Source organism: Nannospalax galili, unplaced genomic scaffold, assembly GCF_000622305.1.
Source record: "Nannospalax galili isolate Female #2095 unplaced genomic scaffold, S.galili_v1.0 scaffold300, whole genome shotgun sequence".
Lineage (NCBI taxonomy): Eukaryota > Metazoa > Chordata > Mammalia > Rodentia > Spalacidae > Nannospalax > Nannospalax galili.
In genome coordinates this window covers 388,136-398,687 of record NW_008347322.1, presented here as the reverse complement: position 1 = coordinate 398,687, position 10,552 = coordinate 388,136, and the positions used below count along the sequence as shown (strand labels likewise).

Sequence of the window (10,552 nt, the reverse complement as noted above, 5' to 3'; positions counted from 1 at the left end):
TGGCCCCGGAAGTTCTGCTGCCTGGCCGCTGCCCTGAGGGACAGTGTTCCTCCCCAACACACCTCTGAGCCTGGAACTCAGGGAAGGAAGGACATGGGCCATTTTCCTTGTCCTCTCTAGTCTGCCTGTCACCCTGTCTGTTGAACATAGACTAACCTCAGGTGGCTGGGACAGGCCACACCATCCAGAGGGGCCAGGCACTGCCCTCTTGTCCCAGGACCCCACACCGTCCCAGAGAAGCCTTAAACTGATAGAGCCAAGGACCAACCAGTGTCTGCCCTTGAGGCAGAGACCGAGACCAGAGGCAACAGTTTAGCTCACAGAGCCCAGGCTGCCCCTCTGAAATGTCCGGTTCACCTACCTGCAGAGGGACCCCTCAGTCAGCCTCGGATGGCCTCTCCTCTTGGATTTAGCTGGCTGTACCCTGAGCACCTTTGAAGCAGTCTTGGCTCTTAGGTATCTCTGGGTTCCCACCAGTAGGCACTCAGTAAATGTACATGATAGACGCGCTGGCAGCAAGGCAGATAGCTAGGCAATCTATGCGCAGACCACAAGCATTCGGTTGTGAATTCTAACACTGCCATAGCTCTGCCCCTTTCAGATCAGCACGCTCTATGTGGTCAACAGGGCTACACGAAAGATCCCTCTTCCTCTGCCCCAGCGGAAGGAGGAGGAGGCCCATCTAGTACCAGCATCTCCTCTGCGTCTCTGGACACCCACAGGATACACACGTTCTTTTTGGATTTACTCTGGACATTTACTTCTGCCTGGAATGAGTTCATGCCCTGGATGTAGGCAACTCACAGACTCCTTCCTAGCCTGCTGTGTGGGCTGAGGTAAGCTGGCTCCCCTCTCTGGGCTCAGATAGTCCTAGCAGTCAGATGGAGGCAGGAATCCCAGGAAGAGAGGCACCAGGTACGTAGGCTGCTAGAGGAGCCCCTGCAATGCCAAAAGACTTAGACAGTGGGTGCCCTGTCTAATCACAGGAGTGAACAGGCTGGGGCTGGAAACACAGACTTATGCCAAGATGACCTCATTAGGAGGTCCCAGTGCACAGTGGGGGGCTGGCCACACAGCCACAGGCTGAGCTGGCTCATGACGGGGAACCACGGTAGATGGGGGTCGTCCGGAGGGAGGGTGCTGCAGTCACCATAGCAATATTGGGTTAGAGATGAGGCAGGGAGTGTGTTAGACCGGGAGGTCAACCACAGTGCTGGGCTCAGGGTTCACGCCTTGCTCTGACGGCCAGCCAGGGGGAGCTGCCCACTTGGCAGTTACCCCAGCTGGGCTGGCCAGGAAGCTGGGGTAGTGGGCGGTGTCTGCCTGCCTGGATTGTAGGCAGAGACATTGGACTGGCAGCAAGCAGGTAGGTGACCAGATCAGCTAGACCCAGATGCAGCTTGGAAAAGGGGGTGAGGGCTCTGACACTGGCCAAGGGTGATGCCTGAGGTAAACCCCCCCGCCCCCACCCCGGAAGGGGCAGTGTCCTGGCCTCCCTTCCAGGGGCGGGGTTGGGACTGGCTACTGACTGGCTGGAACCTCCCTCTGCTTCTGGCTGCAGGAACCTGGAATGGGTGGGAGGGCTATGGGCCACTGTGGAGGTTTGGGGGTGGTCTCCCTTATGGGAGGGCTGTGTGTGGTGTAATCCTCTTTCGGGTCCCCTTTCACCCTGTTGCAGCCTTTAAAGAGGGTCCTGTGTTTGCATTATGTCCAAGGCCCCAGGCTTGTGACTGAGTCCCATCTGTCCTGTGCCCTGGCTCCTGGGGAGCGGAGGAGGGAAGGAGTTGCAGGGGCCAGAGGGCAGGTTAATGAAGCAGCTGTGTTGAAAGAGGAGTCAGCCAGGGTCCTGGCCCCCATCCCCCACTCCCACTGTGGGGACGGCCCTGACTGGCTGGGCTGGCAGGGAAGGGCACGTGGCAGCTCCCCAGGCCAGCAGTGTTGGCATTGGGCACAGCCTAGAAGGAGGTTCCTTTGGCAGGTGCGTGGTGCCTGAGGTAGTGTCCCACAGTGGGGACAGTGCTCAGCCTTGCAGAGCTGCCCCTGGTCCATATCATGCTGATTTTCTTCTGCTAGAGAACCACTCTTGGGGGCTTCTGGAAGACTAAGGACATTCAAGGACTAAGGTGTGTATAGACCTGTGGGGGGGAATGCCCTCCTGTCTTCCATTATGGAAGTCACAGACAGGTAGCTGTCACGGGGGCGGGGAGGGTACCTGAGAAACCGTGAGGCCAAGGACAGCTGTTGTCTGCAACTCCAATCCGTCCCCACTCCTGAGACCTCTCAGAGCACAGGCCCCCTGCTTTGTCTTGTTCTATCATCTACTGCGTCTATCGAGCGCTCAGCAGTGCCCACTGGTGCAGGCGGGACAGGGTGTTGTGCTGGGTCCTGAGTTTCCCAAACCAGCTGCAGGCCAGGAGGCTGGCAAGGGTCAGGGGAGCTTTTAGCTTTGGCTTCATACCACCTGGTCTTGTGCCCAGCATGGCCACACAATGGCCTGTGAGCTCGGTCGCCCTGAGGAGTCTTTCCTTGCCTCAGTCTCCTCCCCTGTGAAATAGCGACATAGTCCTGGGCCTCAGAGTGTTGTGCATGAGTGAATGCCCAGAGCCCGCTGTCCATGTCCGACTAGAGAAACAACTTTCTCAGTAAACTGGCTACTTGATACCGTAAGTCACTAATTCTAAGGAAGGTGGCTTCACTCACCTCAGCATCCCAGGTCCCACACAAAGCCTGAGCCCAGGGGAGGGCAACGGAAGCCCTTCGGAGCCATCCTTCCTTCTGCATGCCCTCAGGAGATGCCCTGGGTACCACCTCTCCTGGTACATTCTTACTATTAGATGTTGCCGGCTGGGGAGATCTGAGAGGACTTCCTGGATGGGGGGCTCTGGATGAGCCCCAAAAGTCAGCTAGAATTGTGGAGGGAAAGAGGCCTCTTTAACCAGCGTCTGAGCCCCACCTGAATCCACATGGCCCTGGGTAGGTGGGTCTAGACACCACAGCTTCCATTGGCTTCTGCTGGGAGCCACTGAAGGAAGCATAGCTAATGTGGGGTTGGGCAGGGACTGTCCTAGTGGACCTGCTAGAGCTCCTGTCTGGGTCTTCTGTCAACACCAGTCTGGGGCTCCTGCCCCGTAACCTCCCGTACACGGCCACCTGCCTCTGCCCTGTGTGTAAGGGGTAACCATTCCTGCTGATGACTCCTCTGGGGCTCCAGCCTTCCTTTCCCACCCCTACCTGGTAGGTCCTGGGACTCTCCCTGGCTCAGGCCAGTGCAGAGCCCTCCAGGCTCTGATGGGGCTCTCTGCGGGCCCTGGCTCTAGCCGCCATCATTCCTTCTGGGTCTCCAGTGTCCCTGTGAGGACACCCTGTGCTCCTCTGAGGGCCCCTTCTTATGTCCAGCCTTGGCCCTCTGTCCTCAGGTGTCCTCCATGAGTGACCGCTCTTTCCCAGGCCCCATTTGGGACATCTTTTGGATGTGTCGGCTCCACATCTCGGTCTCTCTTTGTGGCCCTGACACTTCTTCCCCATCCAGAGCAGTCTTCCCTGGGCCCATTCAGAGCCTTCTGCACATCAGGCCCTTAATGCATCCAGGATGAATGAGTGAATGAGTGAGTGAGTTAATGAATGGGAAAAGGGGTGAATACCTGTCATGAGGAGGTAGCAGGTAGGCCAGGGATGTAGGCATGGGGACCTCAGGGGCCCTCAGGGACCTGGGCATGCGTTCAGCCCAGTCCCTACGGCGCCCTCACTGCAGCCCATGCAGCCCAGCTCTTTCCTCAGCTCCACAGTGCTGAAGCCCCGATGGCCTCTCTGAGCCGAGCCCTGCGTGTAGCTGCCACCTGGCCTCGAGGGAGATCTGCCGGGAGCTTGGGGCTGCGGCCCTTAGCCAGAGAGGCTGGTCCTACAGCTGAGAAGAGGGTTCCATACCAGCGGACCCTGAAGGAGGGGGCCCAGAGTCCCTCAGCAGTACCCCAAGGACCAAGCCAGCCCCTACCTAGCACAGCCAATGTGGTGGTCATTGGTGGGGGCAGCTTGGGCTGCCAGACCCTGTACCACCTGGCCAAGCTGGGCGTGAGCGGAGCCGTGCTGCTGGAGCGAGAACGGCTAACTTCTGGAACGACCTGGCACACGGCAGGTGGGAGCCTGGGAGCAGGTGGGGTGGGGTCACAGTCAGGGTCAGTCTGTTGACTACCCCCCCAAGTCTGATGGAGCAGCAGAACTAGACGGGGAGGTGTGTGGTCGGAGTGAAAGGACAGCCAGGCTTTCTTTTCCAAAGGCTGCGGTCGGGGGTCAGGCAGGCACTTCCCATGGCCCTGCCCCCCCCCCGGGGGGGGGTGGACGGGGAGCCTCAGGCAGCTGTGTCTACCAGACTAGAAACCCCTTCCTCAGGGAAAGCCACTGGCTAGAGGCATGTCTGGTGGGAGTGGGGGATAGATGGGGCTGCGCAGGTAGAGCCTGAGCCCTCTTGGCACCTCCCTGACTAATCCCAGGGAACACCCATAACAGTTTGCCTGTCCTCAACGCTTTTAACCATTGGCCACAGGCGAACAGCTCTGTTGGCTCATCGTGGCTGTCAGCTCCTATGGTGTAAACACTTCCACCCCAGGAGGCCAGTGTGAGGCTGGTAAACTTGGAGTCTCAGAAACTGATACAGTCTGGCCCGGAGCCCTGGCTCCTCTCCCCAGGCTGTCAGGCCCTGTCCTTCCATGCCACACAGGCCCTGCCCTTCCACGCTATGCCAGCCTCATCCCTGGCTCCCCAATACTCAGGCTCTGCTGTTGAGAGTGGCAGTCTTGGGGAGACAGTGGGTTCCTGTGAGTAGTCTTCTTGCCCCGTTTACCTGCTCTGCAAACTTGATCTCAGAACTGTTTGGTGTCTGTGAATTTTATCTATGAAATAACCTCTGAAAGCCAGGTGTGGGGGTACATGCCTATAATCCCAGCTCTCTAGAGGTGGAGACAGAAGGATCAGGAGTTCAAGGTCATCCTCTGCTATATAGCAAGTTTGAGGCCAGCTTGGGCAAAAAAAAAAAAGAAAAGAGAGAGCTTTTGAAGGGTAGCTGAAGGTCTTGGAGGTAACCCTGCACAGGCTTAGGACCAGGCCTGTCACATAAATGCAGCTTCCCTTCCTCCCTCCCTCCCTCTCTCCCTCCCTTCCTTTCTTACTTTCTTTTTCTTTCTTTCATCATTTTGAGACAAAGTCTCTCTCTCTCTCTGTATAGCCCCAGTTGGCCTGGAACTTGCTATGTGGACCAGGCTGACTTTGATATCAGAGAGATCAGCCTACCTCTACCTTCCAAATGCTGGGATTTAAGGCATGCACCATCATGCCTGGCCAAAATTTATTTTTATTTTACCTGCATGAGTGTTTGCCTGTGTGTATGTATGTGTACCACATGTGTGTAGTGCCCACAGAGGTCAGAAGAGGGCATCAGATACTCTAGAACTGGGGTTATAGATGGCTGTGAGCCACTGTGTGGGTGCTAGGAACTGAACTCAGGTCCTCTGCAAGAGCAGGTTTTTTATTTCATGTATGTGAGTGTTTGCCTGCACATAAGGCACCACATACAAGCAGGGCCCTTAGAGGCCAGAAGAGGGGATCGGATTCCTGGAACCAGAATTATACATGATTGTGAACTGCTCTGTGGGTGCTGGGAATTGAATCCAGGTCCTCTGCAAGAATAGCCAGTGCTCTTAACTGTTGAGCCATCTCTCCAGCCCCCAATGCAACTTCTTAATGCCCCAGCCTCCTATTGTGACAGGCCGCATCTAGGTCAATCTCTCTGGGCTCCTACTGCTGTCTGTGATTTGATGCTGAGAGAGGCAGGTGCAGTGCCAGCTCTCAGGTGACTGACGGCTCTACCCCAGGCTTGCTGTGGCAGCTGAGGCCCAGTGACGTGGAGGTGGAGCTTCTGGCCCACACACGACGCGTGGTAAGTCGAGAGCTGGAGGAGGAGACCGGGCTGCACACCGGCTGGATCCAGAATGGTGGCCTCTTCATCGCATCCAATAAGCAGCGCCTGGATGAGTATAAGAGGCTCATGTCGGTGGGTGGGATGATGGGTCCTGGGGGGATGGTGGGCATGCCCCCTCTAAGGGCTCAAATGGGTGGCTGCATCCTCTAGGGGGAACAGTGGGGGTGGGTGGGCCCCTAGGGGTGGTGGGCATACTCCCCTTCTAGGGGCTCAGGTAGGTGGCTGCATTCTCTAGGGGGAACAGTGGGTGTGTACCCCATTGGGTCTCAAGTAGATGCTGTCTCACTGTGGGAGTGCAGAGAGGTGGAGGAGGCCCAGGCCGTAGATGAAATCCCTTAGGACAGGGGAGAGCTGACAAACTCAGTCACTGCTCCTTGTTGGCTGGGCTAGTTGGGTAAAGAGACGTGGCCACTCTTCATTCAAAATTCCCAGAGAGGGCTGCAGACGTGGCTCAGTTGGCAGAGTGCTTGCGTACCATACAGGAAGCCCCAAGTTCAATCCCCAGTGATGCATAAAACTGGGATTGGTGGTTCACCGCTCTGGGACCTCAAACTCAGAGCTCTTCAGAGCCTGTGAATGAAATCATTGCTTGAAGCCAGATGTGGTAGTAGAGTCTGTAATCCCAGCACTCAGGAGGATCAGGAGTCCAAAGTCATCCTTGGCTACTTAGAGTTTGAGGCCAACCTGAGCTACTTGAGACCCTGTCTCAAACAAACATATAAACAAACAAACAAACAGACAGACAAAAAACATTCTCAGGACTGGAGAGATGCTCAGTGGTTAAGAGCATTGGCTGCTCTTGCAGAGGACCTAGGTTGGTTCCCAGCACCCACATGGTGGCTGACATCTGTCCCTAACTCCAGTTCCAGGAGATCCAATGCCCACTTCTGGCCTTTGATGGCATGGTACACACTTACACTCATGCACATAAAATAAAAATAACTTAAAAAAAATTCGGAGAATCTGATTGATTCAGCACATTCCTCATTGAGTGGAGCCCTGTCAGATAGGTCACTTCTACTGGATTGGCTACCTTTGGCCAATTAGATGTGGGGACATGGCCCGTTTGATTGTGTGTGCCACCAACCAAGGGCTGTGTTGGTTTTCTTTGGGGGAGCTGGTCTGACCTTGGAAACCTGATCCTCAGGCCCCAAATAGGAGAATGTGAGGATAACTTATTTGGTCTTATGCCGTAAGCCATGTGTAGCAGGTACAGGTCCACGTTCTTTATCAACTGCCCCAAATGCTGTCAGTCCGTTTCTGACAGTGGGAGTTAAGTAATTCTTGGGGTCAGAGAGCTGTCAATGGGGCAGGTGCTGGGAGCTGGTTAGAAGGGGGTGTAGCCCCAGAGCCTAGACCTACCCCTTTACCCTCAGGCCGGAACAGATTCAGAAGGCATCCTCCCACCCCCGCTCAGGCTTCTGGAGGCAATTGGTTGGGGCCCCTGGTTGGGTAGCAAGTGTCATGAAGACCCGCACCCCCACAGGCTAAGGTGCTCTCTTCTGGGTCCCCCTAGTTGGGCAAGGCCTATGGTGTAGAGTCTCACGTGCTGAGTCCAACAGAGACCAAGGCTCTGTACCCGCTGATGAATGTGGATGACCTCTACGGGACCTTGTACGTGCCACAGGATGGCACCATGGACCCTGCTGGCACCTGTACCACCCTCACCAGGGCGGCAACTGCCCGAGGAGCTCAGGTACCCACAGCTGCCAACTCTGGGCCCCTGCTCCGAGCCCACCCCTTCCTTCCTACAAACCCCCAAGGGCAGAGGCCAGAGGCCAGGCTCCATCCTTGGTCTGCTGTGTGGTCCCAGGCCAGGAGGGACTTTTCTGAGCCTTTGGGTTCTCTCTGCTCCAGGTGGGCTGAGCCTTAGCTCTTTCTTCAGATATCAGAGCTCCCATCGTCCCTCTTCCCAGGGTCCTACTGTGTTGCAGAGCAACTGAATCACTTCTTAAGGTTTTTTTATTTTATTTTATTTTTTTAAATCTTCCATTTGCCTCAACCCACACTTAATTGTAGAAAAACTTAAAAAGACAAACAGGGGCTGAGGAGGTGGCTGAGTGGGTAAGAACACCTACCAAGAAAGTGTGAGGACCTAGCTTTGATCCCCAGCATCCACACAGCAGGTGGCTCTGTGCACCTGAAACCCTGGTACTATTGGGTGTTGGTTGTCAGGAGGATTATTCACTGGGGTTTGCTGGCCGCCATCCCAGTGGAAATGGTGAACTATAGGTCCAGTGGGAGACCCTGCTTCATGGGAACAAGCTGGAAAGCAGCAGAGAACACCCAGCGTCCTCTGGCTTCTACACGAGTGCACACCCCTGTTTGATTTCTGTTGCTGTGACAAAACACCCCGACCAAAGGCAACTTAGGGGAGGAAGGGTTTCTTCAGCTTACACTTCTGGATCGCAGTCCATTATTGAAGGAAATCAGGGCCAGAACTCAAGCAGCTGGTCACACCATGTCCACAGTCAGGAGCACAGAGGGATGAATGGATGCACCCAGGCTGCCTGCCTGCCTGCCGTTTATGCTCAGTGGTCTGTCTCCACTTCTACCCAGCCCAGGGCTCGGCCTAGGGGACGGTGCTGCCTTAACAATCAAGACAGTCCCCACAGAGATACACATAGGCCAACCTGATCTAAATAATTACTCAATTAAGACCTTTTTCCGGGGCTGGAGAGATGGCTCAGTGGTTAAGAACACTGACTGCTCTTGCAGAAGACCCGGGTTCGGTTCCCAGTACCCACATGGCAGCTAACAACTGTCCTTAACTCCAGTTCCACGGGATCTGACATCCTCTTCTGGCCTCTAAGGGCATTGCATGTACATGGGTACACTTACATATATGCCGTACATGCACTCATACACATAAAAATAGATAAATAGCTGGGCATGGTGGTGCACGCTTTTAATCCCCAGCACTCGGGAGGCAGAGGCAGGCAGATCTTTGTGAGATTGAGGCCAGCCTGGTCTACATCTCAAGTTCCAGGTCCTGTCTCAAAAAAAAAAAAAATTAAAGACTGTTTCCTGAAGTGGTTCTAGGTTGTATCGAGTTGACTAACCCTAAATAGCGTAGTGCACATACTCACGTACCTGCACACACACACACACACACACACCCAGACACCTCATCCACACCCACATCCACACCCCTCCCCGGACAAGACAAATAAACAAGGAAAAAAGTGAAATCCCCTCTGCATTTTAGTGTGTTTCTCTCCAAATGTTTGTTTTCTGGAAGTCACAAATAAATGTACATTATTTTGGGACTTTTTTTCCCAACTAAATACAAGTCAGAAATATTTTCCATTCATCAAGTGAATCTTAATTGAAATACGGGTCAGCTACCTTTTCATATCCTGAAGGAGTGTTCCCTAACCTCTGCCTCACCTGCAGCAGTTTCCAATCAAGGAATGGTGGGTTCTGTTTCCTGGTGCGGTAGCTTCCGTTCCAGTGATCAAATAAAGGAAACGTGATCAGAAACAGCATCCCCTGGTCCCAGAAGGGGCACTGATCAAAGTTGGAGTGTAGGCTCTCAGGGAGCCCCACATGGCTTCAGTTTCTCTCCACCACCTTAGGTCATTGAGAACTGCCCAGTGACTGGCATCCGTGTACAGACGGATGACTTCGGCGTGCGTCGCGTGGCGGCCGTGGAAACAGAGCATGGCTCCATCCAGACGCCCTGCGTGGTCAACTGTGCAGGTAGGAACAGCGTTCCTGCCGGCTCCCCCAGCTCCGCCCCCACCTCTGCTTGGGGCAGGGAGTCCTGGCCAGGGCAGGCAGGGCTGCTGAGGTTACCTCTGCCCACTGGGGTGGCAGCACAGCTGAACTGTTCCCTGCTCTACCCTCAGGAGTCTGGGCGAGTGCCGTGGGCCAGATGGCTGGGGTGAAGGTCCCGCTGGTAGCCATGCACCACGCTTATGTTGTCACTGAGCGCATTGAGGGGATTCAGGTAAGTGGTGGTCCGTGGGTTCTGGCTGGTGGAGGTTAAGTTAGGTCTTGTCCCCGAGCCCCAGCTTGAGCACACACAAATAGCACAACCTTTCTGTTCAGTCTCCCCCGCTGTCCTGAGCCTCAGTGGGCTTCTCGGTGCAATGGGAAGGTAGGATGGGAACTTCTTTGTGCTGTCAGAATTACCCAAGTTGGTCCAGGTGGTCCCGATGGTGCTGACCGCCTTGGACTTCAGGGTCCGACTTCTCTCCTTGATGCCCATTCTGAGCCTGTCCTGCCAGAGGCAGCCAATCTGGCTTTGCTCCATGTCCTGTGCTCAGGAGTTTCAGAGAACTTCGGGTGTTAGCACTCTCTCAAACATGCAGAGTCCCTCTCAGAGGGTACTGGTTCCTGGTGCTCAGAACCTCTCTGAGAGCCTCTGCTGAGGGAGCCCGGGACCCAGTACACCTGCCGGCCCCTGGGGCAGTGCACCTTCTGCTCTCTCCTCTCATGGTCTCCTTGGCTCTTCTTTCATGCCATGGTGACTGGCAGCCTTCTGACATCTTAGCACTAACCACCCTCTTCCCTCTGTGCATCATCTACACGTATCCTTTCCTCTTCCCTCCCCCCTTCTTCCCCCCTCCTTCCCTC

At 55.2% G+C, this 10,552-nt stretch overlaps 1 protein-coding gene across 6 annotated transcripts in view; it reads left to right on the top strand.

Annotated features, from left to right (window-relative positions):
• Positions 1-1,344: 1,344 nt before the first annotated feature.
• The window catches only part of Sardh (sarcosine dehydrogenase), a 71,154-nt gene continuing 61,946 nt past the window's right edge, over positions 1,345-10,552 (top strand). For 3 of the 6 annotated variants that reach the window (XR_003851242.1, XM_029568719.1, XM_029568718.1), the window contains exons 1-6: positions 1,938-2,123; positions 3,778-4,132; positions 5,865-6,043; positions 7,488-7,667; positions 9,550-9,673; positions 9,823-9,923. Coding sequence is in view for 5 of the 6 variants with exons in the window: in XM_029568719.1 (XP_029424579.1) it covers positions 3,799-4,132; positions 5,865-6,043; positions 7,488-7,667; positions 9,550-9,673; positions 9,823-9,923 (918 nt within the window). In the remaining variant the exon portion in view is untranslated. Of the gene's footprint in view, positions 1,367-1,393; positions 1,450-1,937; positions 2,124-3,777; positions 4,133-5,864; positions 6,044-7,487; positions 7,668-9,549; positions 9,674-9,822; positions 9,924-10,552 lie in introns of those variants that run through there. The other 3 variants (XM_029568716.1, XM_029568715.1, XM_029568717.1) reach the window with 3 other exon arrangements.